The following is a 27,815-nucleotide window of genomic DNA, read 5'->3' on the forward strand; positions in this document are numbered from 1 at the left end:
CACCATCACAAACATCGAGACAAAAACCTCTAAAAACATCCATATTCAACCGATTGGCACTGACGATCTAGTCAACCAAGGTAGCCAAGACTTAGGGATTCAAAACAAAGAGCAATCAAGACTAACTAACTCTTTAACAAAACGTGAACGCAAACGTCTGAGGAAAGCCAGACAAAACAAGCAACAAGGAAAAAAAAGAACAACACTGTTCAAAATGCATCTGCAACAAGAGACCTCAGTGGACAATCCTTCAAAACAAAATCAAATAACAGAATTAAAAGAGAACGGGAAAAAGGTGAAAGAACCAATTACTAATGCACAGGAAGACGAAGGGGAAATCTGTCAGCTCTCTACCCCATCAACCCTTTTACAGTCAGCAACTCAAAATGAACTCAAAACCATCGATAAAGTTTTCCATTTGGCGCAAGAAAAAGAAAAAATGATATCGGTAGTTGGTCTCCCTCTACAAAAATCTCAAATAGATCAAAAAACCATCACACACTACTTTAGAAAGTCGGCAACGTCACAAAAAGTAACTTCGTTGGCCAAAGGGTTGCAACAAAGCCTCCCTATAGAACGACTAGAGTGTTCTAGTCTTTCTCAACCAGTATTTGAGAAAGAGTTCGCACTTCAGACAAATGTTCCATACCAGGGCCATCGAGTGAATAATACAAAAACCACTCAAATCAGGCAGATGGGGTCAAAAGAAGAGTGTGAGTGTACAAGTCTCTCACAGTCATCATTTGAGAAAGAGCCTGTAACTCAGATAAATATTTTATACCAGGGTCACTTAGCAAATAACCTAAAAACCACCCAAATCAGGCAGGTGGGGTCAAAAGTAGAGGCAGAGGCTCCACATTCAGCTGAGGTGCTTGCTCATGAGCTTATCCCGCATTATAGCTCCAGGGGGAGTCATGACATTCTTAACCGGAGCGCTATTTTAAAACTCTCAAACTCAATCGAAAAATTTAAACACCTGAAGACCATACATATTGAAAGTATTGAATTCAAAATAATCCCAAACGGAAATGGAAGAGAAATGACAGTGGTAACATGGAAGGATCCCTCGAAGGCTAAAGATTTTTGGCAACATAGGGAAGAGTTCGCAAAATGGGGAATCGAGATAAGACCGGTTGAAACCGAAAGATACCCGGGCCCGTTATCCACGCTGGCCAATGAAAATTCAAAGTCCGACAGTGGAATACTCCGGGGAGCAGTTGGTGGCTCGGATAGTAGTAAGGGAGGATGGTCCAATTTACGGATCATCCATCAAGGCTGGTCAGGAGTTACTAGTCCGACGCGGAAAGTTTTACCTCCAACAGTAAGCTTAGCGGATAACAAGAGGGATGAAGCATGAAAACCGAACTTGAAGGTATGCTCTTGGAATATAAACGAACTTGGAGGAAAAATAAATGATCCTGAACTAATAGCTTTCCTCAAACATTTTGACATTATATTATTCCAAGAGACTTGGTCTATCTCCCCGGAACACTTAAATGGCTTCAAAGAAATTCAACAATATGCCATCAAAAGAGGTCGAAACGGCAGGGCAGCGGGAGGTCTATCGATTTATTTGAACACCAATGTCCCATGGTCACTTCAGTCAATTGAGTCAGGTCAAACATGGATCCAATGTATCAAAATTTCTCTCCCCCTTGACCCCAGTTCAGGACATCAGGATTTGCAAGAGTGTCGATCACTGATCATATGCAATATCTATATACATCCGGCAGCAAAGAGCAAATTAGAGAAAATTTTGACTCTTAAAGCACTTCTTAAATCCTTGCAAGCCACTTATCCACAGGTTGGTTTGGTGGTTTCTGGTGACCTAAACATGTTTCTACTACAATCAGATCCTGCCTATGAAAGCCAACGAAACAACTTGCACGGGAAACTAATCCCCCCAACAATAATAGACCATCGTAAAAAAGATAAATATGGCAAGATGTGTGCACAGATGTTGGCCGAAATCGGATTGATCACCTTGAATGGCAGATTTCCACAGGACCAGCCGGCATCCTCAACCAGAATTGATAAAAAGGTTCAATCTATACTGGATTATACAATGGTTGACCTTGAAGTACTACAAATAGTACTTATTTATAGAATAATCCACAAACTGGAGAGTGATCATAGTGCGCAAGTAATAGAGATCGGATTACAACATTCAAGGGCCCCAGCAATCAAAGATCTGACCGTAACCTCGAACCTTTACACTCTTAACCGGTTAGTTTGGAATGGAAAGAATGTAGGTGAAATCATGGATCACGTTAAAACCACGTCGGCAGAAGACGACGAAAAAACCCCATCAGCATACCAGGATAACTGGGAAAAAATGATCGTAACTCTGACGGATACATTTGGACAAAACAATCAGACCAACAAAAGAAAATCCTCCAAGATACATAAAGTGCACCTGGGAGCAATAGGGAGCAAAAAAAGGATTTTCAATCAGGAAATCAGAAAACTTAAAGGGAAAGTCATAAAGAGGGGTGATGACGTTAAGAGGCAAATACATACTCTGAGGCAAAAATACAAAAAAGAAGTATGGACCGTAAAGAAACAACACCAAACAGAAATCTGGCTACAATTATTAGAAGCCAGCAAATCCAATAACAACAGGAAATTTTGGGCAGAAATAAACAAAGTAGCCAATGGAGTAGCCCTCGATTTTAACGTAAACATATTACAGGAAGACTGGATCCACTATCTAGAGCAAACCCAAATGACCTGTGCACATGAAAGGAATCAACTTCCCTCCAATCACCTGCTGAATGAAAAGCATGAAGAAGATCAAATCTTTGTTGTAAATTGGATTACACAATGCCAAGTCCAAATGGTCTTGAAAAAACTAAAGTCAAAAGGCGCGCCGGGTCCGAACGGCTTGCCGAATGGGCTTTTTAAATATGACCAATGGTTTTGGGCAGAATACCTTACCCCGTTGTACAACCATGCATTTCAATCAGGAAGTATTCCCCCTTCATGGAGAGGGAGCATCCTGCACCCAATCTTCAAAACAGGTGTGCGCTCAGATCCAGCAAATTACAGACTGATTGCGCTTATAGACGTAGAAGCCAAGGCATATGCATCCAATCTTTTGAAAGCATTGGAAGATTGGGTTAGTAGTAACAACATACTCCCAATCACCCAGACAGGGTTCAGGCCTGGAACCAACACGTCATGTAACCTGACAGCGCTGAATCTTCTTGTTGACAAAGCAAAGGCTAAATCTACAAAACTGTACACCTGTTTTGTCGACCTAAAAGCGGCATTCGACACAGTACCAAGGGAGATCCTATGGGAAAAGATGGCCAGCTGGGGCATACCTCCGAAGTTGTTACGGGCCATTATAAACTTGTACACATCTACCTGGGTTAAGATAAAACTTGGCAACGGGGACAGAACAACACCAAAAATCCCTACCTACATTGGCCTCAAGCAGGGATGTGTATTGGTCCCCACTCTTTTCAATATCTTTACTGCGGACCTTGACAAGAGCATCTCAGAGATCCAAACAGACCCTCCAAATTTAGCCCAACATAAAATAAGGAGTATGCAGTGTGCTGATGACATAGTCCTTTGCAGCCAGACCCCATTGGGTCTCCAACGAGCTATAACAAGGCTGCACAAATATCAGTACGCATGGGCTGCAATTTAACTACAAAAAAACGAAAGTGGTCTGTTTTGCGTCTCACCCAGGACAGCAAACATTCAGATGGTACATTGCTGGGCATAATATAGAGCAAAGTTCCACCTACAAGTATTTGGGAGTACTGGTTGACTCAAGATGGTCATTGAGAGAACATACCCTGTACAGAAAAGCCCAGGCAAACAAACTGCGGTTCGCCTTAAACATACTACTAACTAAATTAAAATGCCCATCGAATGAATACCTGCTGAAAGTGATTGCTGCCAAATTTTTACCATCCCTCACGTATGGCTCCGACCTATACAGAGGCAAAGACGCTAATTTCCTGAACCTCCAATAGTCAGTGTTGTTTAAACATCTTTTTCAAATTCCGCAGTTTGCATCTCAGGCGCAGGTACGCCTTGAATTCGGGTTATTAAATCAGCACCATGCTAGACAAGCCGCCACAATAAAAACGTGCTGGAAATTAAGAGCAGCTCAAGAAGACACACTGATGGGTCACTGCTGGTCTGAAATTAACAATCAAACAAAAGGAAAAAAGGCTTGGAAAACAACACTGGAAGAATCATTGAAAAGCTTAGACATGCAAGAGACGTGGAACTCCAAACACACCTTCGCGGCCTTTAAAAAAATAGCCAATGGAGCTGCAAAACATAAATCCTGGATGGCCGATAAAGCAGCTCTGGCAAAGAAAAAACACGGCTGGATGGTATTGGCTACGTATGAGAGATGCAACCCGCAACCGTATCTAGTTAGCTATATAACACCATCCACGCAACAAATGCTACTACGACTACGGCTGGGAACCTATACCACAAAAGATCAGATCCCGGCATGGCAGCAAACATGGCCAACAGCGCTGTGCAGGCTTTGTGGTCTCTCTGAAGAAACTTTGACCCATGTCCTGTGCATCTGTCCTCTTCTGAGTAAATTGAGACGGTATTATCTCCTACAGATATTCCGCCTTTTTCAAATTAGAACATGTCGGTCGGCAGCTATGTTAGTATTGAACAGCCAACAATTGCAGACAGCCTGCAGGGCCACCAGATTTTTTCAGAAAACTAGTCGCCTTCTGCAGGAAAATGAAAAAAGAGGTGACCTATTGGGCAAAACTTAAAGTCTTATTGGAATAAATGACTTTGAAAATAGACAATGATAGTTGGACTTCATTTCTACAAAAAAAAAAAAAAAAAAAAAAAAAAAAAGTCCGCAAATGTTTTTTAAATTATTTATTTAAATGGAATAAGCTCTTTTGAATTTTACTTTTTTGTAAAGGTTTTAATTAACCATACACAATAAAATTTTACTTACTTACTTACTTACTTTTTTAAAGGTAATACATATCCATGTTCCCACAGTGTGGTGGCATTTGGGTAAGTCCTTGTTTGTTGCTGATACCAACTTACGAATGTCAAGTGATCCAGACCGCCGTGGGGCCATGTATATGTACTTACTGAAACCCCATTTCTTTCTAACAGTGGCTTGCTTGAATAAGGCTGGCAGCTCATACAATGACTGTGTAAATGTAGTTTTGTGTGCACCTCCTTGTGTGACTTCTTTTATACAGGCACATGTGTGTTCTGTTCACAAAGTGGCACATTCACACATTCTAAACATGTAGATTTTGTAAAGCGTTGTGATACCCAAGGGATCACAATCTATTTCGTTTGGGTTTCCAAAGTACTCACAGGTCTCTGATTGTGGGGACACCTTCAGCATTGCGGTCTGTTATTTAGCCTTGGGTGCACCAATACTGTTTCGTTCACAGTAAACAAGAGGTGGCATGCCTTCATAGAATTGCTGTGCTCAACTGTTCCCAGACACTAGCTTCTCAGTATAATTCGATATCAAGTCATTTGCTGTTGTGTCCTAATTTTCCTTGTTTCCATGTGGAATGGTGGGTCAACCAACTGGGGAGTGCAGGGCTTACATATGTGCGGAGTAATGTAGATGTTACTCATGATGCTTTTCCTGATATGCACTGTGACCTATTTTGTTTGGACTCATGTGTCAGATGTATACAGGTGACTGATTATTTTCTGTATCTTCACCTTGCCCACAGCATCATCGGAGGACACCGAGGGAGACACCTGCACGGACCTTGAGGAGGGATCCAGCACCGGTGCCACGACTGCTGGCGAGTCTGCGGGAGCAAGTGGCACGGAGGGCGAGGGGAGTCAGGTGGAGGACCTGTCTGGTGGCGACACCGACTACGACGCTGACGGGTCTGAGGCTGAACTCCTCGAGGGGGCGGAGGCTGCTACAACACCTGGCAGCAGCACAACATCTGCCACCGCCTCCTCCATTCCCATCACCGCCCTTCCAGTTGCTCCGGTCCCTTCTGTCCGTGCAGGGCACCACCATGTCTCCTTCGTGCCAGGCACCGCACCCCCTGCCCCTGTCCCCCCTGCTGCCCTCACTGCAGAGTCTGTGGACATTCAGCGGCAGTTGCAGGTTGGCCAGACATCGATGCTGAATGTCCTCCATGGCTACACCAGACTGCTGACACAGATGGTGTCATTCATGGCGGGCATGTCAGCCTCGATGTCTGACCAACATATGTTGCTGAGGTCCATGGACTCTTCACTGATGGCAGCAGTGCGTCTCCTGCAGCGCTTCGTCCCCCCCTACCCCTGCACCATCCACACTTCCCACTCCCATGCCTGTCTCATGCACACCCAGACTTTCCCAAGCACGCACCCCACCAGACACAGGCAGCACACAAACACGTAAGGGCAAGCACACACCTCCTGGCACGCACACTCAGGGGGATAAAGGCACACCCACTGGGTCTGGGGCACACAGGCATACACGCAGCCACAGTCTGAGTCCACATGCCTCACTACCCAGTCCCTCCAAAGACACTCCCCTTGGCTCCCCTGCCACACAGTCAGACAAGGAGAGCTACTTGGCTGTGCTGGGCCTCAGCCCCACTGGCTCACCAGCCCGCAAACGGGCAAGGCGCTCCCCGGGTAGGGGAGTTGATCCCCCCCCTGTCCACCCCCTTCCCCAGTAGCACTGCACCCCATCCCTCTGACCCCACCCCCTCCTTTGTGCCTGTGGTTTCTTCCGGTGCAGGGGATACTCTGGATGACCTGGCAGAAGTGTGCAGCGCCGAGCTCACCTCCACCTTTGGCGCTGCCCCACCCCCTGTGGTGGAGGCATCCAGCCCTGCACCCACCACACCTACCCTTCCACCTCCTGTCCCCGCGGTGCCTGGTCCCTCCCCACATGATGCCCCCCCCGTCGACGAACCTGGGGGTTCTAATGTGCAGGCAAGCTAGGGGAGACACGTGCCCATGTGTCCCTCCAAGGACTTCTATTCTGGACTGGCCACTGGCCTTTGTATATAGTGTTGTTGATACAATTTTTATCTTATGCTGATTAAAGCATTTTCTTTTGACTTTGCACACTATTGCATTTCAGGTATTGATGTTGGTGCTGATGCTCCAGGAGTTGGGGTTGTGGTAATGTGTTATGTTTTGGGCAAAGGTTCGAGTCTGATGGTCAGCAGGTGGTCCATGGGATATGCGTGCCATCACAAGGTCTCTGCAAAGGATCTTTGGTTGTGTGTGTTATTTGTTTTTTGAGACATTGTACCAAGGTGTGTCCCTTCCTCCATGGCACCTGACATCTTCCCTGCAGAGAGTTGCACAATTGTTGTGCTGACCTGTGTATACATTCCCTTTGTTGGTGACGGATCCCTTCAACTATGGCCATGCCTGCTCAGCAATGTCTCCGGCTGCATCGTCTGTGCCATCCTTGCTAGTCACTGTACTTGTGTATTGAGTATGTTGCCATGCCTTCAGGGAGTAATTCTCCCTTTTCCGCACTATGCATGTGTGTAATCCCAGCCTAGCATACATATGGTACTTGTTCTGCAGGGTATTTGGGCACCTGACTGACAATAGTGGGCATTGTATCTGTGGGAACTCCACCCTATTCCTTCCATGAGAGACAACATCTTGGTGGCTGTCCCAGCACCTGTACATTCCTATCAGTCCTGGGATGTGTGTGACAGTGTGTGTTCCCTTTGGCTCTCTTAGTTTAGTAGGCATTGACATGACTATATAGTCTTGTGGCATGATATCTGTGTGTGTATTGTGCTGCATCCGCCAGGGGTGGGTATGCATGTGTCATTTGTCCTCACATCCACATGTGGTATGTCATGCATTGGGGGAAAGACATCCATCCTCATGGGAGTGGGACACTGCTGTCAGTGATGTGTTGTTATGGCACTTTCGACATAGTCGAAAATTAGGGATGCGTACATTCACCCATGGAGTTGTGGTCATCTGATAATGATGTACACACCCCATGTCTCTGTCCACTGCTGGTATTCCTCTGCACCCACCCCTCACATGTCTCTGACCACTGCTGGTATTCCTCTGCATCCACCCCCATGTCTCTGTCCACTACTGGGAGTGATAGGCACCCACCCCTCACATGTCTCTGTCCACTGCTGGGAGTGATAGGCACCCACCCCTCACATGTCTCTGTCCACTGATGGAAGTGATAGGCACCCATCCCTCACATGTCTCTGTCCACTGCTGGGAGTGATAGGCACCCACCCCTTACATGTCTCTGTCCACTGATGGGAGTGATAGGCACCCACCCCTCACATGTCTCTGTCCACTGCTGGGAGTCCTCTGCATGCACCCCCATGTCTCTGTCCACTGCTGGGAGTCCTCTGCACCCACCCCTCACATGTCTCTGTCCACTGCTGGTATTCCTCTGCACCCACACCTCACATGTCTCTGTCCACTGCTGGGAGTCCTCTGCACCCACCCCCATGTCTCTGTCCACTGCTGGGAGTGATAGGCACCCACCCCTCACATGTCTCTGTCCACTGCTGGGAGTACTCTTCACCCACCCCTCACATGTCTCTGTCCACTGCTGGGAGTGATAGGCACCCACCCCTCACATGTCTCTGTCCACTGCTGGTATTCATCTACACCCACCCCTCACATGTCTCTGTCCACTGCTGAGAGTGATAGACACCCACCCCTCACATGTCTCTGTCCACTGCTGGGAGTGATAGACACCCACCCCTCACATGTCTCTGTCCACTGCTGAGAGTGATAGGCACCCACCCCTCACATGTCTCTGTCCACTGCTGGTATTCCTCTGCACCCACCCCTCACATGTCTCTGTCTACTGCTGGCATTCCTCTGCACCCACACCTCACATGTCTCTGTCCACTGCTGGGAGTCCTCTGCATCCACCCCCATGTCTCTGTCCACTGCTGGGTGTACTCTGCACCCACCCCTCACATGTCGCTGTCCACTGATGGGAGTGATAGGCACCCACCCCCCACATGTCTCTGTCCACTGCTGGGAGTCCTCTGCACCCACCCCCATGTCTCTGTCCACTGCTGGGAGTCCTCTGCACCCACCCCTCACATATCTCTGTCCACTGCTGGTATTTCTCTGCACCCACCCCTCACATGTCTCTGTCCACTGCTGGGAGTCCTCTGCACCCACCCCCATGTCTCTGTCCACTGCTGGGAGTCCTCTGCACCCACCCCTCACATGTCTCTGTCCACTGCTGGTATTCCTCTGCACCCACCCCTCACATGTCTCTCTCCACTGCTGGGAGTCCTCTGCACCCACCCCCATGTCTCTGTCCACTGCTGGGAGTCCTCTGCACCCACCCCTCACATGTCTCTGTCCACTGCTGGTATTCCTCTGCACCCACACCTCACATGTCTCTGTCCACTGCTGGGAGTCCTCTGCATCCACCCCCATGTCTCTGTCCACTGCTGGGAGTACTCTGTACCCACCCCTCACATGTCTCTGTCCACTGATGGGAGTGATAGGCACCCACCACTCACATGTCTCTGTCCACTGCTGGTATTCCTGGCCATACACCCCCCCAATGTACTGGTTATGTGCTGCACCAGGCCCTAAACCAACATTCGTGGCGTGTGTACGCCTTGTCTCACAAATGTACTGGTGCCCTAGGGGTACGGGTGATGCGTACCCCCGCATTCATTGGTTGGGTACGGTCCGTACCACGCGTACCCCTACATCACCACTGCAATGGTGGTACGGACCGTACCCACGCTCTGAGGGCGTGGGTACAGTCCGTACAACCATTGTAGTGGTGATGTAGGGGTACATGTGGTACGGCCCGTACCCACGCAATGAGGGTGTGGGTATGGTCCTTACCACGCGTACCCCTACATCACCACTGCAATGGTGGTACGGACCGTACCCATGCTCTGAGGGCGTGGGTACGGTCCGTACCACGTGTACCCCTACATCACCACTACAATGGTGGTACGGACCGTACCCACGCTCTGAGGCCGTGGGTACGGTCCGTACCACCATTGTAGTGGTGATGTAGGGGTATGCGTGGTACGGACCGTACCCACGCTATGAGGGCGTGGGTACGGTCCGTACCACACGTACCCCTACATCACCACTGCAATGGTGGTAGGGTTGTACCCACGCTCTGAGGGCGTGGGTACGGTCCGTACCACGCGTATCCCTACATCACCACTGCAATGGTGGTACGGACCGTACCCACGCTCTGAGGGCGTGGGTATGGTCCGTACCACGCGTACCCCTACATCACCACTACAATGGTGGTAGGGTTGTACCCACGCTCTGAGGGCGTGGGTACGGTCCGTACCACGCGTATCCCTACATCACCACTGCAATGGTGGTACGGACCGTACCCACGCTCTGAGGGCGTGGGTATGGTCCGTACCACGCGTACCCCTACATCACCACTACAATGGTGGTACAGACCATACCCACGCCCTCAGAGCGTGGGTACCGTCCGTCCCACCATTGTAGTGGTGACGGGTACGCGTAGACGTCCACTTCCGTTGTGGCGGTACGCAGGGATTGGTGGACACGCCCCCCAAAGTGACCAGACCCTGGAGGTAATGTATGTACAGGATATATTTTTTGTAACTTGGGTAGGGGTTATGTTTCCTGCCCCTCGCCCCCCCCCCCCCCTTTACCCCTGGGTGTTGTTTTGACCTTCTGCGGCGTGCGCGGCGGTTTCGGTGCACCAGGTCGTAGGCTAGGAGGGCCGGGATGACACGTAGGATGGGGTCCATGGCTGTCCGTCGCGTACCGGTGCTCCTTCTTCGCCTCTTTCTTAATTTCCCAGGAGTTTTTGGCTGCCGTAAAATATTAGCCGTGCGGAGTGACGTAGGCACGAATCGTACTTGCTGGTCCGTAAAACGCTGCCTGACTCCGTCTGGACGTCACGTACACGATGTCCCTGATCGGAATTGTGGGTATTTTTTCGCCGCACGTAGTTTTTTACGATTCGTACGGAAATGGTATTTCTGTACGAATCGTACTTGCTGCTTTGTAAGGAGGATTTCCCGGGTACGAGTCGTATGGAGAATACGCTCCGTACGACCATTCGTACCCGGGTTTTACAGGATCGGAATCGGCCCCATAGTGTCTTACATTCATCTGATAAAACAAGTATGCCAATGGTCTCATGTATATGTTCAATCGAAGGGAAACAAAATGGAACCCTGCACTAAGCTGCATTAAATGTATTATGGTTCAGAGCAGAAAGGGTGGAGAGTAAACATCTGCTGTCGTAAAGAAGGAAAGCCTTTTAAGCAAGGTAAGCAGGGGCGGCTCCTCCTCTAAGGCGGAGGAGTGTCACCCCACTGCTATCTCGCAGTGCAAGAAGCAGAAACATAAAATGGCAATAACTACCATTTTATAATTCTGCTTCTCGCACTGTGAGAAAGCAGAACAGAAGGGTTTGGTTGCGGGTGGGAGGGTGGTCGGGCTGATCTGCAAGCAGGGAAGGAGTGGTGCGACCACTCCTGAGGGCGCAATGCATGTTTGGTCGGCCCTCTGGGGCCGCCCAAACCAGAAATGCGCACTCTGCCCTTTCTTCGTACAGGCAATACAGCCTACACAGAGAAAATGGCCTACCCGTAAGCCCCTGGCTGGGCAGCGTCCCCACCAATCACAACGCTCCCATTGAGCATTGTGATTGGCTTAGGGGAGGGAAGGGAGGCTGCCTGCTTCCTTTTCCTGCTGGAGACAGGAGAGCAGGAGCAGGCACCTAGCAGGACTGGCGCTCAGAAAAACGCTGGACCTGGCCGGCAGACAGGTACGTTTTTTCTTTATTATTAATTCCCACCCTCCCTCCTCCCATCGACTCTCAGTGGTATGTACGAATGTTTGGCAACCGAAATGCGGTTGCAAAACATTCGCTTTTTACCACCAAATGCAATGGACTGTCCCATAAGAGATGGTGTCCTCCTGGATGTACCAGCTGACTGGTGTGATGTGACCAGGGGAACGGTCCCATAAGAGACGGTGTGCCCCATGATCTACCAGCTGACGGTGTGATAGGACCAGGAGGACTGTACCATAGGAGACGCTGTGCCCCAGGATATACCAGCTGACCAGTAGGATGTGACCAGGAGGACTGTCCCATTAGAGATGGTGTGCCCCAGGATCTACCAGCTGACCGGTGTGGTGTGAGCAGGAGGACTGTCGCATAAGAGATGATGTGTCCCAGATTCGACCAGCTGAGAGGTGTGATGTGACCCAGAGAACTGTCGCATACTGGATGGTGAGCCCCAGGATTTACTAGCTGACAAGTGTGATGTGACCAGGAGGACTGTCCCATAAGATATGGTCTTCCCAGAATCTAACAGCTGACCTGTGTGATTTGACCAGGAGGACTCTCCCATAAGTGACGTTGTGCCCCTGGATCTACCAGCTGACCCATGTGATGTGAGCAGAAGGACTGTCACAAAAGAGGTGGTGTGCCCCATGATCTACCAGCTGACCGGTGTGATGTGACCAGGAGAACAGTCCTATAAGAGATGGTGTGACCCTGGATCTACAAGCTGACGGTGTGAGGTGACCAGGAGGACTGCCCCATAAGAGACGGTTTGCCCCAGTTTTGACCAGCTGAGGGGTGTGATGTGGCCCGGAAAACTGTTGAATATAAGATGGTTTGCCCCAGGATCCACCACTTGACCTGTGTGATGTGACCAGGAGGATTAGCCCATAAGAGATGTTGTGATGTGACCAGGGGGACTGTCCCATATGAGATGATGTGCCTCAGGGTCTAACAGAAGATGGTGTGAAGGGACCCGGAGAAGTGCCCCATAAAACTAGCTACATTAAAAAAAAAACATTGTTTTATTTAAAGGCAAACACAAACATGGTGGTTTTCTGTTGCCAGCGGGCCAACGTCCCTGTGTTTTAGCGATTCCCAATGGGTCACAAATTGCTACCTTCCTTATAGAATAATGAGGTAGGTAACTTGTTACCCAACTGGGAATCGATAACAGAGTGAAACACACTGTTGTACATAGCTGTTTGTGATTCCTAACAGCAAATCACAAACATTCGCAATTAGGAACTCTCAAACAGAAATTTATATTCATGGGGCCCCTACTGTCCTTCCCTCATGATCACTGTCATGCTTGACAAGGGCAGGTTTGTGTTTAGTTACCCCCACATTGACCAGGGTCAGGGAGTTATGTACGTCATCTTGTCGTGCTCAAGAGCAACCAAGCCATGCCCAATCCACCTTGGCCAAAAGGGGTGTGCTTTGTTAGCCCCCTGCATTTGAGAAGGAAAGCAGTTGAATTTACCTGTGCCTAATTTCCAAAGGATGGAGGAAATATTGGGGTTTTGTTCCATTTAAACACACCTGCCTAAGGTGTGTATGCTCCCTATGCATTAACTATGAGTGAATGTGAGTTATTTTTCCCTTTGCATGCTTTACCGAAGGACAAGGGGGTACCTAGTGCCAGTCCCTCCACCCTTGCCAAAGAATGAATGAGATCTTTGGTCATTGATGGCGGGTGTATTTGTTTTCCACCCCATCTTGCCTAAGAGTAGGTGCACTTTGTCCCTTCATACACCTGGCTGTGCCAAGTATGTGACTGAAATTTCTTTGACACCTGCACGCACCCCCTCCATGCCCAAGTTCATGGAGTAGATGTTTGTGTTTTTTGGCCTACAGAAAATGTTCACAAACACCCTGGCCTTGTGTTTTTAATTTAGGTACTGCCTCCTCAGACAAACTAATTCTCCCACACACATGCACCAGATTTATAGTTTCACCATCTTTGTAGTCTATGATTTGGAGCTTGTGCTTTTCAAAAGATGTGTTTGCAGTCAATGTGTTTTACTGCTACAATAACAGGTGGGGGGGGGGAGAGGAGGGTTCCAGGAGTCCTAGTGTGGAAACCCCGCCTTTGCCTCTATCGCCAAGCTGTGAGGCACATGTTGGGATCAGCCAGTCATTCTTGCCACTCAACCCTAACATTGGCAGTCAGGGGCGCCAATTTAGAGGCAGTGGGATGATCCAACATGGGCACCAGAGATCCTCTCACCCCTTCCCCTGGAGCCCTTCATAATCCATTACTGTGATGTCTAATGGGTGACTTGAAGAATGCAAACAGAAGGGCATCATTTGCAGTATGGCTGCAACGACTGTAGCCATGAATATCGATTAGGGAATATTGAGTTACCAGAATATCGTAGTCAAAATATTGAGGTCCAAATTATCAAGAAGTTCAGAATATATAGGTAAGAATAGATGTACTATGTTTAATTCCACAACTACATACCTTGACAATATGTATAACACCAAAGAACTAAGGGCCTGATTACGATCTTGGTGGACAGGATTACTCCGTCACAAACGTGATGGATATCTCTTCCGCCATATTACAATTCTATTATATCCTACGGAACTTGTAATCAGGCCCATAGACGTGAAGTTAGACTATGTCTGAGTAAGTCTAGTAAAACTATCCTTACTTAGATATAGTTACAATTCTACGGTCTTCTAATGCCTCAATATTCTGTACCTCCACTGCTGCAGTTTAGGCTCTGAGCTATCATCTCCTCTCGTGGATGATACTGAAACGGTGGCTTCTGTATTTGTTGAAGGAAGTTTAAGGAGTGAGTGTAGACAGCTGGATCAGGTCATTCATTTGCTAATGACCATCAGTGAGTCAAGGGAGGCCCTGGAGGCTCACTACTAATGTAACAACCTCACCACAACTCCACGTCCAATTCACAAACATCATCAGACGTACCTTTGAAGATAAAATCCGCCTCCTTGCAGTTGTAGTGCAGCCACTCAATGAAGCAGCGCTCCTTCAGCGACAAGTTGTGAAGGCTTTCAGCAAAGTCCCACAGAAGGATGTCCTTATGTGCAGCATTCTCCTCTGCCACCTGCTGCATCTGTGTCTGATCCGGGGACTGTGCCATGAGAAAGACATGCTTGACCACAAAGTCAGAGAGCTGCTCATCTCTGGCCCAAGTCTGGCGCAGAGCAACTCGCCTCCGGAACGCTTCTGGGTGGGATTTGGTGGCCAGCAGGAGGAGAGACTTATTCTGTGCCACCTGGCAAAAGTTCAGCCTTTCCTGCTGCAGTCGGCACTGGTAATGCTGCATGTAAGGGAATTCTGATTGGTGCTGGTGCAGGTTGAGATGGTAGACGAACATCCCATCAGACATTTTCAGGGAGGAGTGACCAGGAAGATCTTGAGACTCAGGTACGATGAAAAAATATGTTTTCTCTGAGGACCAGGTTCTGCCTTCCTGCATACTGTACAGCAGAGCACAGAGCAGCAGGGAGATGCACACCATCAACAAGATACTGCATCTTTGCAGGGCCCCCCTCGGCAGCCTCATTGCTCTTCGTTATTCACCTGGGTGGAAGGAAATGGAGACGATGACATACATACGTATGGACATGTTGGCAACAAATCTTTATTAACGGCCATTTCCTTCCCTGCTACATAACAATGCACATGTTGGGCCCGATTCACAGAACTAACTTAAGACAAAATCCTAAACTTACTACCAGTTTGGTATTCACAGAAGGCACTTACTCATTTTGGTATTCACAGAAGGCACTTACTCATTTCGGTATTCACAGAAGGCACTTACTCATTTCGGTATTCACAGAAGTTAGGAGTCCTAACTCTAGGACTCCTAAATGCCTTCTGTGAATACCGAAAGTCTTAAAATTAGGATTTTTCTCAGTTTAGGAGTAGTAAAGTTAGGACTCCTAACTTAACTACTCCTAAACTGAGAAAAATCCTAACTTTACGACTTTAGGTATTCACAGAAGGCATTTAGGAGTCCTAAAGTTAGGAGTCCAAACTTTACTACTACTAAACTGAGAAAAATCCTAATTTTAAGACTTTCAGTATTCACAGAAGGCATTTAGGAGTTCTAAAGTTTGGAGTCCTAGCAGGTACGGGAACTGACTGACAGAGAAGATGAGGGCTTGTGTAGCGCTTGGGGACTCGGTTTTCCAAGCACCGGCTGAGCGGGAGGTAGCGCCCCATGAACGGACAAACTGACATCATGATGAGAGGACAAACTGCAGAGAAATGCAGATATTGTTTATGAACTGGGGATGCCCGTCAGGGAGACAAGCAGCGCCCATTCAATGTACAGCAGTGACGCAGGGCAGGAGTGGTACCGGGGCACTGAAGTACAGCTCCTCTCATTGGAAGTCCTGGTACTGTCCGAAGGGCCACTGAAGTACAGCTCCTCTCATTGGAAGTCCTGGTACTGTCCCAAGGGCCACTGAAGTACAGCTCCTCTCATTGGAAGTCCTGGTACTGTCCCAAAGGCCACTGAAGTACAGCTCCTCTCATTGGAGGTACTGTTACGGTCCCAAGGGCCACTGAAGTACAGCTCCTCTCATTGGAAGTACTGCTACTTTCCCAAGCGTCCACTGAAGTACAGCTCCTCTCATTGGAAGTACTGGTACTTTCCCAAGGGCCACTGAAGTACAGCTCCTCTCATTGGAAGTACTGGTACTGTTCCAGTGAAATGATACTAACTCTGTTGATAATTGTCCATTCTGTCCTCTTGTTCCCTGAAGTATGAGGCCCTGCCTATTGTAAGTGCAACAAACCTCAAAGAATCGCACTCTGAATTGTCATTCCAATAAATAAAACAAGCATTGGAAATGCAATAGGTCTCGCCTTGGATTAAGTTAAAGCCATTTGCTGTGCTAATGGTATTGTATAGCAAAGCAAATAACTTTAACTTAATGAAAGGCGAGGCCTATTGCATTTTCAATGCTTGTTTTTTTAAGTATGTTCCTACCAATTTTGATCTTTATAATTCATTACTTTCAACCTATGTTGGTGATCGTAAAATTTGCAATGGAACTGCCCTACTGGACTACAGGTAACGCCCACAGTCTAACCCCCTTTCTCTGTCCTACAACTACAGCAAATGGGGCCAAGTGGTGGTTTTAAAACTCTGGTAAATTGCATATTCAATTTTAAAAGATGGCCTATCCGGATTAACTGACCAGCAAGCAGGGACAGCTGTTGGCATGGGCGAGCTGGGCCCAGGCCATCCGATTATCTTTCTCCAACTGCCCTCCCATGGACTCTCACCTCCAGTTTAGTAACTGAATAGGTGGTTAAATTGAGTTGTGACGTGTGTGTAAAAAGGCTGCTCACTGGTTTAAGGTATTCAGCCACAGCATGAGACCAGAGAGCAAACCAAAGCCCCCCCCCACTAGGATCACCAATGCGAGGGGGTACATAGAGAAAGATTGAGGGGGAAGGGTCAGGAGGTGTGCCAAATGTAATTTCGCCCGGGCACCGTTTGAGGAATGCCCAGCCCTGCCAGGGAGGTGTCGTTTTTGCAGGTAGACGACACCGAGCATCCGAATACAGCATTAATGAATCGGGCTCAGAGAAAGTTCTTCTGTTTACAAGCAAAGTATGCAGAGGCAATTGTTAGTTTAGGCTGATGTGTTTTAAGCCAGGCCCTTAATTCCATTGGCCACGCCCCTTTGAGAGGCCCCCCTAGTTTTTTATCCCACTTAAAGCCCTGCTCCTGAGGGTATTCATACGTAAGATCTGATTTAGTGAACTTGGATTGTCCCAGAGATAGGGAAAAGCAGTGCTTAGTCAGTTAATATTGTGCATGGTTAGAGTCACCGTCATTCTGTTACAGACTATGTCGGTTGACAAAAAGTGCCATGGGAAAAACAATTAAAACTGTGTAAGGGTGGACGGAACTTACCAAAAGCGTCTTGTAGTCTGCGGAAGGAACGGGAGTGAAAAGTCTAATATGGTCCTTACCCTATAATTAACAGTAAGAGATTGTACAGGTGTACAGTGACTTATGGCGATCTAACCCGTAGGCACAAAGAACACAAACAAAAAGTGCTGCGAGTTGGGGAAGAAAGGTAGGGAGTGCAAAACTAAACTTGAAAATCAAATGTTGTCCGAGAGATTGTAACTGCTAATGCATCCTGTCTCCGTGAGTGTTTTCTTTATAAAAATGTATGCGAAGGTCGTGGAAATGGTAGTTTGCGTGAGTGCTTTCTTTAGAGAAGTGCTTACGAATCTCGTGAAAATGTCATTGTTTAAAACTGTAGACATTAAAATTAAAAATGGGAAATGGGAAATAGTGGTGGCCGGGCGGCCTTCCTGTAAGGATGGTTTAGTGCACCCTTAAGATTTTGGTGTGCGATGAAGTTAGCCCAGAGTGGGCCCGAGAAAGACTTTCTGTCGTGGTTTGTATCAAACCAAGATATGGGAACGGTCTCTGCAGTGAGGGAGTAGGCTGTCAGGCGCTCGCTCGCTCCTTGTGGTCTAAATATAGGCTGGAAGATCTAACGAGATGTCAGCATCCGAGTCCAGAAAGCGAGATTGTACGTGACAGCAGTTTAGCGTAAACCCGAGGAGCACGGAACAATTACCGAATCCGGCGACCGACTCTCACTCCCAGTGGCATGATACCGTATCACATGTGTGACAGTAATATGAGTAAGTGATGGTCAATGGAACCAACTTGCACATCAGGAACGGTGTGCTTGAAAAATAAAATTTAAAGTTGAAGTGACAAAGAAAATGGTCGTCCGGGAGGATTATTTGTGCTTGCCATATATACGGGAGGAAAAACAAGCTTCTGATTGAGGTCACTACATACTTCTTAAGTTGGTTTTAACTGATTCGGCGAGCCAGCAAATGTACAGCGCCATTCTCCAACAAGACAAAATAACATAAAGCATGCCTTAAAACCACAGCGCTTTAAAACAACACAATATAAAGAGCGGCCGCGCTGCTTCAACAAATCAAAACACGAGTTTGCAAGTTTAGGAGAGAGCATGTGGGGAAAAAAGTGCGTAGCTAATAATTAAAGGAGTGTGTGTACTTCCGCCAGTAAAAGATCCAATCCCGGTGGGCGGGGTCAAAAGGGGACAGGGTGGCAATCAGGAGGGATTGAAATGCCTCCGGTGCCAAACGACGCGCACAAATTAAAACTGCAGGCGGAGCTGAGACACGGCATCGGAATCCGTATTGATTCCAAGAAGCACTCTGCATGGCGAGGGCAGCGCATGTGCTGCATTCGCCAGGCTGAGACCTAAAAATTACTACTCAAACCTTCACCCCCAATCCCAGATCTTGGTTAAATCCATTGTTTTGCACGCCACGCCACGACCTTCCCTCTTCCTTCAGATAAGGCCGCTGCAGGAGTGCAGACAGCCTCGGCTTTGGCACTCAAAACTAAAAGAAGAAGCCTTTTGCAACTGACACGTGTAACTCCTTGACCACGTCCAAAAATGCTGCAAGTAATTGCCCTGCGCAAGAACAAGTGAAAAACGCAAAAAATATATTACCTCATTGACATTTTCTCGGTTTATGGAAAGAGTGACCATAAAAGGGGGAGGTGACAGACAATCTGCTTATAATAATGGCTTATTATAAGTATCTTTGTATTTCGAATGTGCACTGAATGTGACGTATTCAGTGCATTAAACCTAAAAATAAAATGGCAGCTACTCACTATTTAGGGAACATGTTTGCTTGTGAGAAGTGCTGGCACTCTTCCATTAAAAGAATTGCAGCAGTGCTGAGAAGTGCAGGTACTCTCCCATTAAATGTGTTGCAGAAGTGCAGGTACTCTCCTATTGAATGTATTGAGGCAGTGCTAAGAAGTGCCGGCACTCTATTGAATGTATTGCAGCAGTGTCTGCACTTCTCAACACTTCTGCCACACATTTAATGAGAGAGTACCTGCACTTCTCAGCACTGCTGCAATACATTTGTTAGGAGAGTACCTGCACTTCTTAGCACTGCTGCAATACATTCAATAGGAGAGTGCCGGCACTTCTCTACACTGCTGCAATACATTCAATATTGTGCCGGCACTCTCCTATTGAATGTATTGCAGCAGTGCTGAGAAGTGCCGGCACTCTATTGAATGTTTTGCAGCAGTGCAGAGAAGTGCCAGCACTCTCCTATTGAATGTATTGCAGCAGTGCTAAGAAGTGCAGGTACTCTCCTAATAAATGTATTGCAGCAGTGCTGAGAAGTGCAGGTACTCTCTCATTAAATGTGTGGCAGAAGTGTTGAGAAGTGCAGACACTCTCCTACTGAATGTATGACAGCAGTACTGAGAATGACTGGTACTTCTCCTATTAAATTATTGTAGCAGTGCTGAGAAGTGCAGGCACTCTCCCTTTAAAATTACAGAAGCGCAGGCACGGAGTACCGGACAGTACCTGCCCATTTAAAGCACTGGGTATATCCTTACGCTTTCAGACAGCGGTAAATCTAGGAGGGAGTGGCCTCAGACTGCATGGTTGTAAAAATGTCCCAGTATGAAAGAAGAGAGCGCATTGGGTTTACTGCCTTTATCTCAAACCAAGGTCCAGTCTCCTAGCATCTACAATGCCTGCAGGCATCTTACTCCTGAAGTCGTGATGCATTACGCCTGTAATCGTACAGATGTGAAGTCCGAGGACGGCAGGGCTGGGCAGAGTCTGCCACGTGACCGACTCTGCCCAGCCCTAGCTGTCTGGTTATTATGAAATATAGTACATTTCCATAGAGATCTACCCAGCTCTGCAATCCTGTATTTCTACATCAAAAGTTATGTATATGTAGCTGGTTAATCCTTCACTCTCGCAGTCCTCAGGGGCACTCATCCGGCTACAGTAGTAAGTAATCTCAACTACTGAAAAGATATGCACTGGTTACAGAATTGTGCGTAATGGTGTTACTAAGGAAAAAAGGAAAACAAGATATAATGCCTCAGTTAGTGATAAATAAAGCCTCATTTTTAGGTCTCGGCTGGCGTTGAGCGTGCATGCGCTCCTCGCCTGCGAGAGCTATACTAAAGGAGTCAGTTTCGAGAAGGGGACTCGAGCCCCACCCCTCATTTCCATTGGGTAGCGTCAACGGTTATGGTAAACGCTGGCTTCCCATTGGAAAGGAGGGTTTTTCATTGCCTCCCTTTTAGATCTTGGCTGGCGTTGACCGCGTATGCGCTTCTCGCCTGCGAGAGCGATAATAAAGGAGTCGGTTTCGAGAACGGTACTCGAGCACCGCCCCGCATTTCCACTGGGTAGCCTCAGCGTTTATGATAAACGCTGGCTTCTCATTGGAAAGGAGGGTTTTTCCTTGCCTCCCTTTGGCTTTTTACCGGACTGCCTCGCCTGACTCACGGCTGTCGTGAAGACTTTTCTTATCTGCTTGTTTATTTAACAAGCAGATAAGAAAAGTCTTCACAACAGCTGTGAAGCAGGCACAGAGCTCAGAGGTGCACGGGGTCACGGGGAGGACAAGGGATTTCGGCACATGGCGCCGCGTGTTTATTTTTGCATCTCGCTTTCACTTTAAAGTGAAAGCGCGATGGAAAAATAAACAGCGTCTGCCTGGGGAGCAAGTACTATTGCACCCTTACACTTGTGCCTCTGCACTGTGCCATCTCTCCCTGTCCCAGTGCCATCGCTTGCAGTGCAAGTACTATTGCACCCTTACACTTGTGCCTCTGCACTGTGCCATCTCTATCTGTACTAGTGCCATCGCTTGCAGTGCTAGTACTATTGATCCCTTACACTTGTGCCTCTGCACTGTGCCATCTCTCCCTGTACCAGTGCCATCGCTTGCAGTGCAAGCACTATTGCACCCTTATACTTGTGCCTCTGCACTGTGCCAGCTCTCCCTCTACCAGTGCCATCGCTTGCAGTGCAAGCACTATTGCACCCTTACACTTGCGCCCCTGCACTGTGCCATTTCTATCTGTACTAGTGCCATCGCTTGCAGTGCTAGTACTATTTTACGCTTGTGCTTCTGTACTGTGCCATCTATTCCTGTACTAGTGCCACCACCTGTAGTACAAGTAAAATTGCACCCATACGCGTATGTCTATGCATTGTGCAATCTCTCCCTGAACTTGTGCCACTGCTTGCTATGCAAATCGTAGTGCACACTTTACATGTACCAGTGCTCGTGCTATCTGGGTATCTGCATTTCGCAATGCACATACATATATGTCCTTGCGCACGTGCCATGGCTCCCTTATCATGCACCTTTGCTCACTGCATACACGCCTTTTCTCCTTTGTGCACGACCGATTTAAAATCACTGGAAAGATTAACATCTCTCGTCCCTAACCACACCCCAGGGTATCCTAGTGTTCCTTGCCACAGACTAGTGCTCTCTCCTTCCTTCCCACTAATCTATAGCGCCTCATTCCTGTGTCACAGCACTGTAGCGCCATCCGTGTCTTCCTCACGGCACCTAGCACCTCCTATGTCCTCTTAGTATCGTCATTGGCATCCACTGTACGCCCCTCCCACCATATATACATTTCCCAATAATAAACACACAACACAGTTTGTTAGATTGGGTACAAATGCCGCAGGTTTATTACATACACCGTTATGTAATGGTGGGTTATCTTACAGGCGATCCAGGGGCAGGCAACCTACTGGGCCGCCTGCCCGCCTGATGAGCTGGGCAGCACTGGAGCGAACCCCGCCTCTGCTGCCCTACCAGTGATTTTCTTACAGGATCACGTGACCGTTGGTAACTTCTTACTCACGCCCCTTCCAGGGCGGAGCGTCGCATAGCAAACCCCCGGTTGTTCAGGCCCACAACTGCCCAAAGGACTAGCAGAGCACCGACACGGTTTTCCAGGAACCTCCCATGAGGCTCCTAATATTTGGCTCTGGCACCCACCATGGTGCCGCGCAGAGGTACCCTTCTGTACCCATTTGCTTCCAGATCGCCCTGTATCTCCGCCTCCAACGAAAAAGGAAAACATTACAATACTCTCTGCCCCCCCTCACCTGCCACCACCACGCCGGGTAAGCGGAAGGGAGGGATGCGGCGAGCGTGGTAAAGAGGTCGACCTCATGGTGGGGGAGGGCTATATAGCCTCCCCTCAGGACACGATGCCCCCGGAAGTGACGCCCATCGCGTCACGCCCAGGGAGGAAGAGGGGGGACTCACCGGAGTCCCTGCCCCCAAGGGGGGCGGGGAGGGGCTCTGGTGCCCAGACGACACTAGAGCGCCGACCGCTCTATTGGCCCCCTGCGGGTGCCGCGGTCAGCGGCATAGTATCGTCATTGGCATCCACTGTACGCCCCTCCCACCATATATACTTTTCCCAATAATAAACACACAACACAGTTTGTTAGATTGGGTACAAATGCCGCAGGTTTATTACATACACCGTTATGTAATGGTGGGTTATCTTACGGGCGATCCAAGGGCAGGCAACCAACTGGGCCGCCTGCCCGCCTGATGAGCCGGGCAGCACTGGAGCGAACCCAGCCACTGCTGCCCTACCAGTGATGCTCTTACAGGATCACGTGATCGTTGGTAACTTCTTACTCACGCCCCTTCCAGGGCGGAGCGTCGCATAGCAAACCCCCCGGTTGTTCAGGACCACAACCACCCAAAGGACTAGCGGGGCGCCGACACGGTTTTCCAGGAACCTCCCATGAGGCTCCTAGGATTTGGCTCTGGCACCCACCATGGTGCCGCGCAGAGGTACCCTTCAGTACCCATTTGCTTCCAGATCGCCCTATAACTCCGCCACAGCTCTGGAGGCGGGCGCCGTCGCCGCCAGAGCCCCCCACCAAAACAGCTATAGTCTTACCCGCAACCTCTCCTGTCTAGAACCTCCTGCTAATCTAGATGAAAGAGAACCATCCCTACTGGTTATAGATGAGCCCATCTATATCACAAGAGCCCTTGACGTTAGCCTGGGTCAGCTAGTGTCTGATGAAACATGATGCCCTTTTGGCCTGAGAAGTTGTGCAAAGAACTATTCACCCCCATGCGGGAAAGATCCACTGCATCACATGCCTCGCCCCGAGCCAACTCTGAGCGGGAGGAATGCAGACACCAAGGCTCACATTGCCCCATCTATTTGCTAATCTCACCTAGCTGGCGTCCTTCTAGAAGCGTGTGTGCCTGAACACCAGCGTGCTCCATCCATGGGACAGCAGCCCACTTGCTGGGTGACCACTCCCCCACCCGCCTGCCTACTTTGGCTATTCTGGTGAGGAGGAGTATACTTAACCTTTGAACAGTCCCTATGCTTGCTAAATCGTGACGCATAGGAGTGTTCATAGCTAGAAGTGTGTCACAATGGGCAAGGGGCCCTCCTGCCCTCGCCATGTATCTCTTATTCCTTATGGGAATTTTGCCCGTTCAGTTCCTACTGTGGTGGAACCCCCTAGTCTACTAGAGAATCTGTCTGATTTAAGCAGTACGCCCGTGACGCTAACTTGGATCAGCTAGAGTCTGATGAAACAAGAAGGCCCTTGTGGCCTGTGAAGTATTCACACCACGATGTTTCAGACACCCTGGCTCACAATGCCCCACCTATTTCTGATCACACTAGCTGCCCCCCTTCTAGCACCGTGTGCATCTGAACACATGTGTCTCCCATCTCTGGGACAGCAGCTCACTTGTCAGGAGACCGCTCATACCCCCGCTTGCATACTTAGGCTATTAGGGCGAGAAGGATATACTTAACCTTGTCCCAGTCCCTATACTTGCTAAATCAAGGTGCACAGGAATGTCCATACTATGCGTATGAGACAATGAGCAAGGCTGCCCTCCAGCACTTGCCCTGCATCCCTTATTCTTTATGGGAATTTCACCCGCTCAGCTCCCTCTGGTGAAGCCCCCTAGGCATACCCACTTAGAGAATCTGTCTGATTCGATACAGGGTGCACTGTCTGTAGTATGGTGCCTAATATTTGATGTGGGAGTTGCCAAGCACCGCCTAGGTCATGCGCCCAGAAGGAGCACACCACTTTCACCCGGGTGTACCTCTAAATGGGACTGAGCGATACCAAAGGGGGGGTTGGACGGAGCGTTTGAGCACATCAAACACTCACCCCCGTCAACTGATCTGGGTTTAAACCATCATCCTTCTTTAGCTCACTCCACCACCCCAGTTCAGACATGTCCATACGCAAATCAGTCTGACCCTGTGCCTCATGGGAGCAGTCCAGCTCGAACTGTGAAGCCCTGTCTTCCCTGGACCAGAAACAAGCCTCCTCCGCCAGTTTCGGGTTCCTAACCCTCATCAGCCGGCTATCTTGAAACCAGTGGCAAAGTGAGCAAGGGACCCACGTCTGGGCATACCCTGCCTACTTAGGGCGAACAAAGCTTTGCCAAAGGGGATGTTGGACGGAGTGTTGACATGGCAATCACTCACCCCCAGTCAATTGATCTGGGTTTAATCCATCATCATACTTTAGCTCTCTCCGCCCCCCCCCATTTCAGACATGGACAAATGCAAATCAGTTGGACTCTGTGCCCCTTATTGCATCTGAATGGGACTGGCTCAAACTAGCTGTACGTCAGAAACACACATATCTTAAACCTCTTTACTTTCTTTAGACACTTGGCACCCTTCTGGTTGCAGCTCTGTGTATTTGTGAAGCGCGCATGCCCCCGGGGCACGGGGTCGCTGAATGGCCAGTGTATGTTACCCCCTCGCTGATACTTATCTATCCCTCACTGCCCGTACTTGGATTGAAGGGTTGCTGGATGCTACCTAAGGACTGAAGACTTAATACTCCAACCCAGTTCAACCCCAGAACTTGGGGGCAACCCAAGTAGTGACCATGCCTTTCATGTTACATCTACCCCAGCGCTTGACTATCAATGTGCTAGGGACCCAAGTCTCAAAGGATTCCCCTTCTATTGTCCGGTTCTGGCCCGCAGAAGACTAACCCAGGTGGGCAGCCAAGTCTGTGGTACCAGAGAAGAAAGTTATGTGCAAATACCTGCCCTTTCCTGACTATGGGGAATGCCCACTGGTCTCTAAACCCTGTCGCCATTTGGCTCTAACACAGTATTTACCAAACATTTATGCACTGCCGCAAACTTGTTATATGTCAACTACCACAACCCGCCTGCTGCCCTGGCTAACGCGCGGGTGAATATGTCTAAACTGAAGCGACCAGAAACCTACCCTTGGTTGCAGAGGAACGCCCACCCAGTGTACATGGTACCTGTTTCTAAATGGTGCCAGCAGGTGTTCCTCATAAAAGGCCCTCGTAGCCAATTGCCCAATGCAGACTCATCATTTCGCAGCGCCTCTTTGCATTGTCACTTCCAGAGTCAGTGTAAAATTATACTTTCCCACCATTGTGCTGGTAACCGGTGGTAAAGGCAGAGAGAACCTGGGTATAAGATCAGTTTCCTATAGTAAAACAATAATTATCCCACACCATTATCACAGGCAGTGAGTGTGCCCCACGAGACACCCCACACTTCTGTGCGACACCAACACTAACGCACCATGTGCCAGTTTGTGGATATCATTCTAGGGTGACTAAGCCCTAATGTTCCCCCTTCCCTGGATGCTCCCCAGTACGAGGGTACAGACTGATGACCAAGTGCTGCGCCAGCCAATATCACCAGGGTCAGTGAAACCACTGCAAGGTGGCACGCCAAGCTAAGCCCACCCAAGAATTTGCCTACCAATGCGAGAGGACCAAGCACCAAGCATTCCTCGCTTCTTAAGCCATCACTACGATGGTAGGCCCGCCCAGCCGGTGAGACCACTCTATATGGGCAACAGTTGTCTCACACAAGGCCTGTGTTACCTCAGTCTCAGTCCTCCTGCAGCACAGTGCCCCACAGGCAACCTCCTGGTTGTGCGGTCAATGCAATCTGGCATGGCTGACAGGTGCACTGGCATTTAGTGCTAAGCTTAGTGTGCAGCCAGCTGGTATTCTGAGGCTTCTGTCATTGCCTCCGAGACAAATACTACAAAACCCCTAACGTATCAGATACTAGACAATCTGTCCCTTCACTCTGAAACTCGCTAATCATTAACAGAATGCCAAGTGACTTAAACAGGGGCATATCAAAACCATGGAAACACCTGGATTTGAACATGTAACCAACAGGTTCAGAGTCAGATACCTTACCATTAAGCCACTGTCTGCTGTAACAGTTCCATGCAGTGCGAAGGCTCTTAGCTATAAGAGGGAACCTCTCAAAACGGTGCTATCTTTATCTGCCTTCACATCGTCTGCAGTCATGTGACCTTGGCTTGGCTCGATGGAGCCACGCAGAGGTATTGAAACGGAATACAAGAGTGCCTGTTAAATCACCTATTCAGCACAACTATCCTTATGTCCACTGCAAATGAAAGCATGGTCGTCCATGGAACTGCGCAACGCTCGCTACTACTGGTGCAGCCCACCCTACGCAAAGTTTAGTGGCCTGTGCGGAATCTAGGGCTGAGAAGTCACAGCACCCTCACTGGCTAATGGCCTACTAAGGACCCGGCTTCCCTCTGCGTCTGGTTGCTACCACTCAGTTCGTACCCTGAACCACCGGCTGGGAGGTATCTGAAAGTAACAAATAAATGAGGAAAAGAGACAGATCCCGACCTGTGCTCACCTAGCTAAAAACATTTCAGTGACACTAGTAAATCTTCACATGCCTGCTTGTTTAACATTCCCTTTTACTAAAAATTCGAAGTGCTATTGGTTGACTCTTCACAGTTCGATCTAGTACATACCTGAGCTGAAGGTATCGGAGTGGCTTACATGAGCACCCCCTACATTGTACCACGACTTATGCACAGACAGGATTACCGAATTAAGAGGGGCAGAGTCGCACTTCCCGTGCAAACACTTTTTTCGGATGCGGGCAGCGATCACCTAGTGACCACCCCATCTGCTGCCCCACACACCAAGGTTGTTCACCACTGGCCCCTTCAGTTGGGAGCGTAGTGTAACTGCTTACGGTTTAACCAGGGCTTTGTGCATAAACAGGCACACACAGCGTTTGCACCAGAGTCTGACCCCAGAAAGAAAGCGCTTGCGATCATAAATGCATCGACCATACCCACTGAGTGCTGCCAACAACCACCTG

At 48.7% G+C, this 27,815-nt stretch overlaps 1 protein-coding gene across 2 annotated transcripts in view; it reads right to left on the bottom strand.

The window, feature by feature from the left end:
* LOC146782916 (UDP-GlcNAc:betaGal beta-1,3-N-acetylglucosaminyltransferase 7-like) overlaps positions 1-27,815 on the bottom strand; it is a 73,770-nt gene that overhangs the window by 39,268 nt on the left and 6,687 nt on the right. For both annotated transcript variants that reach the window (XM_085636701.1, XM_085636700.1), the window contains exon 2: positions 14,712-15,329. In XM_085636701.1, coding sequence (XP_085492827.1) covers positions 14,712-15,312 — 601 coding nt within the window. In that variant the 5' untranslated portion in view covers positions 15,313-15,329. The remainder of the gene's footprint in view (positions 1-14,711; positions 15,330-27,815) is intronic.

This window comes from Triturus cristatus, chromosome 12 (genome assembly GCF_964204655.1).
Source record: "Triturus cristatus chromosome 12, aTriCri1.1, whole genome shotgun sequence".
Taxonomy (NCBI): domain Eukaryota; kingdom Metazoa; phylum Chordata; class Amphibia; order Caudata; family Salamandridae; genus Triturus; species Triturus cristatus.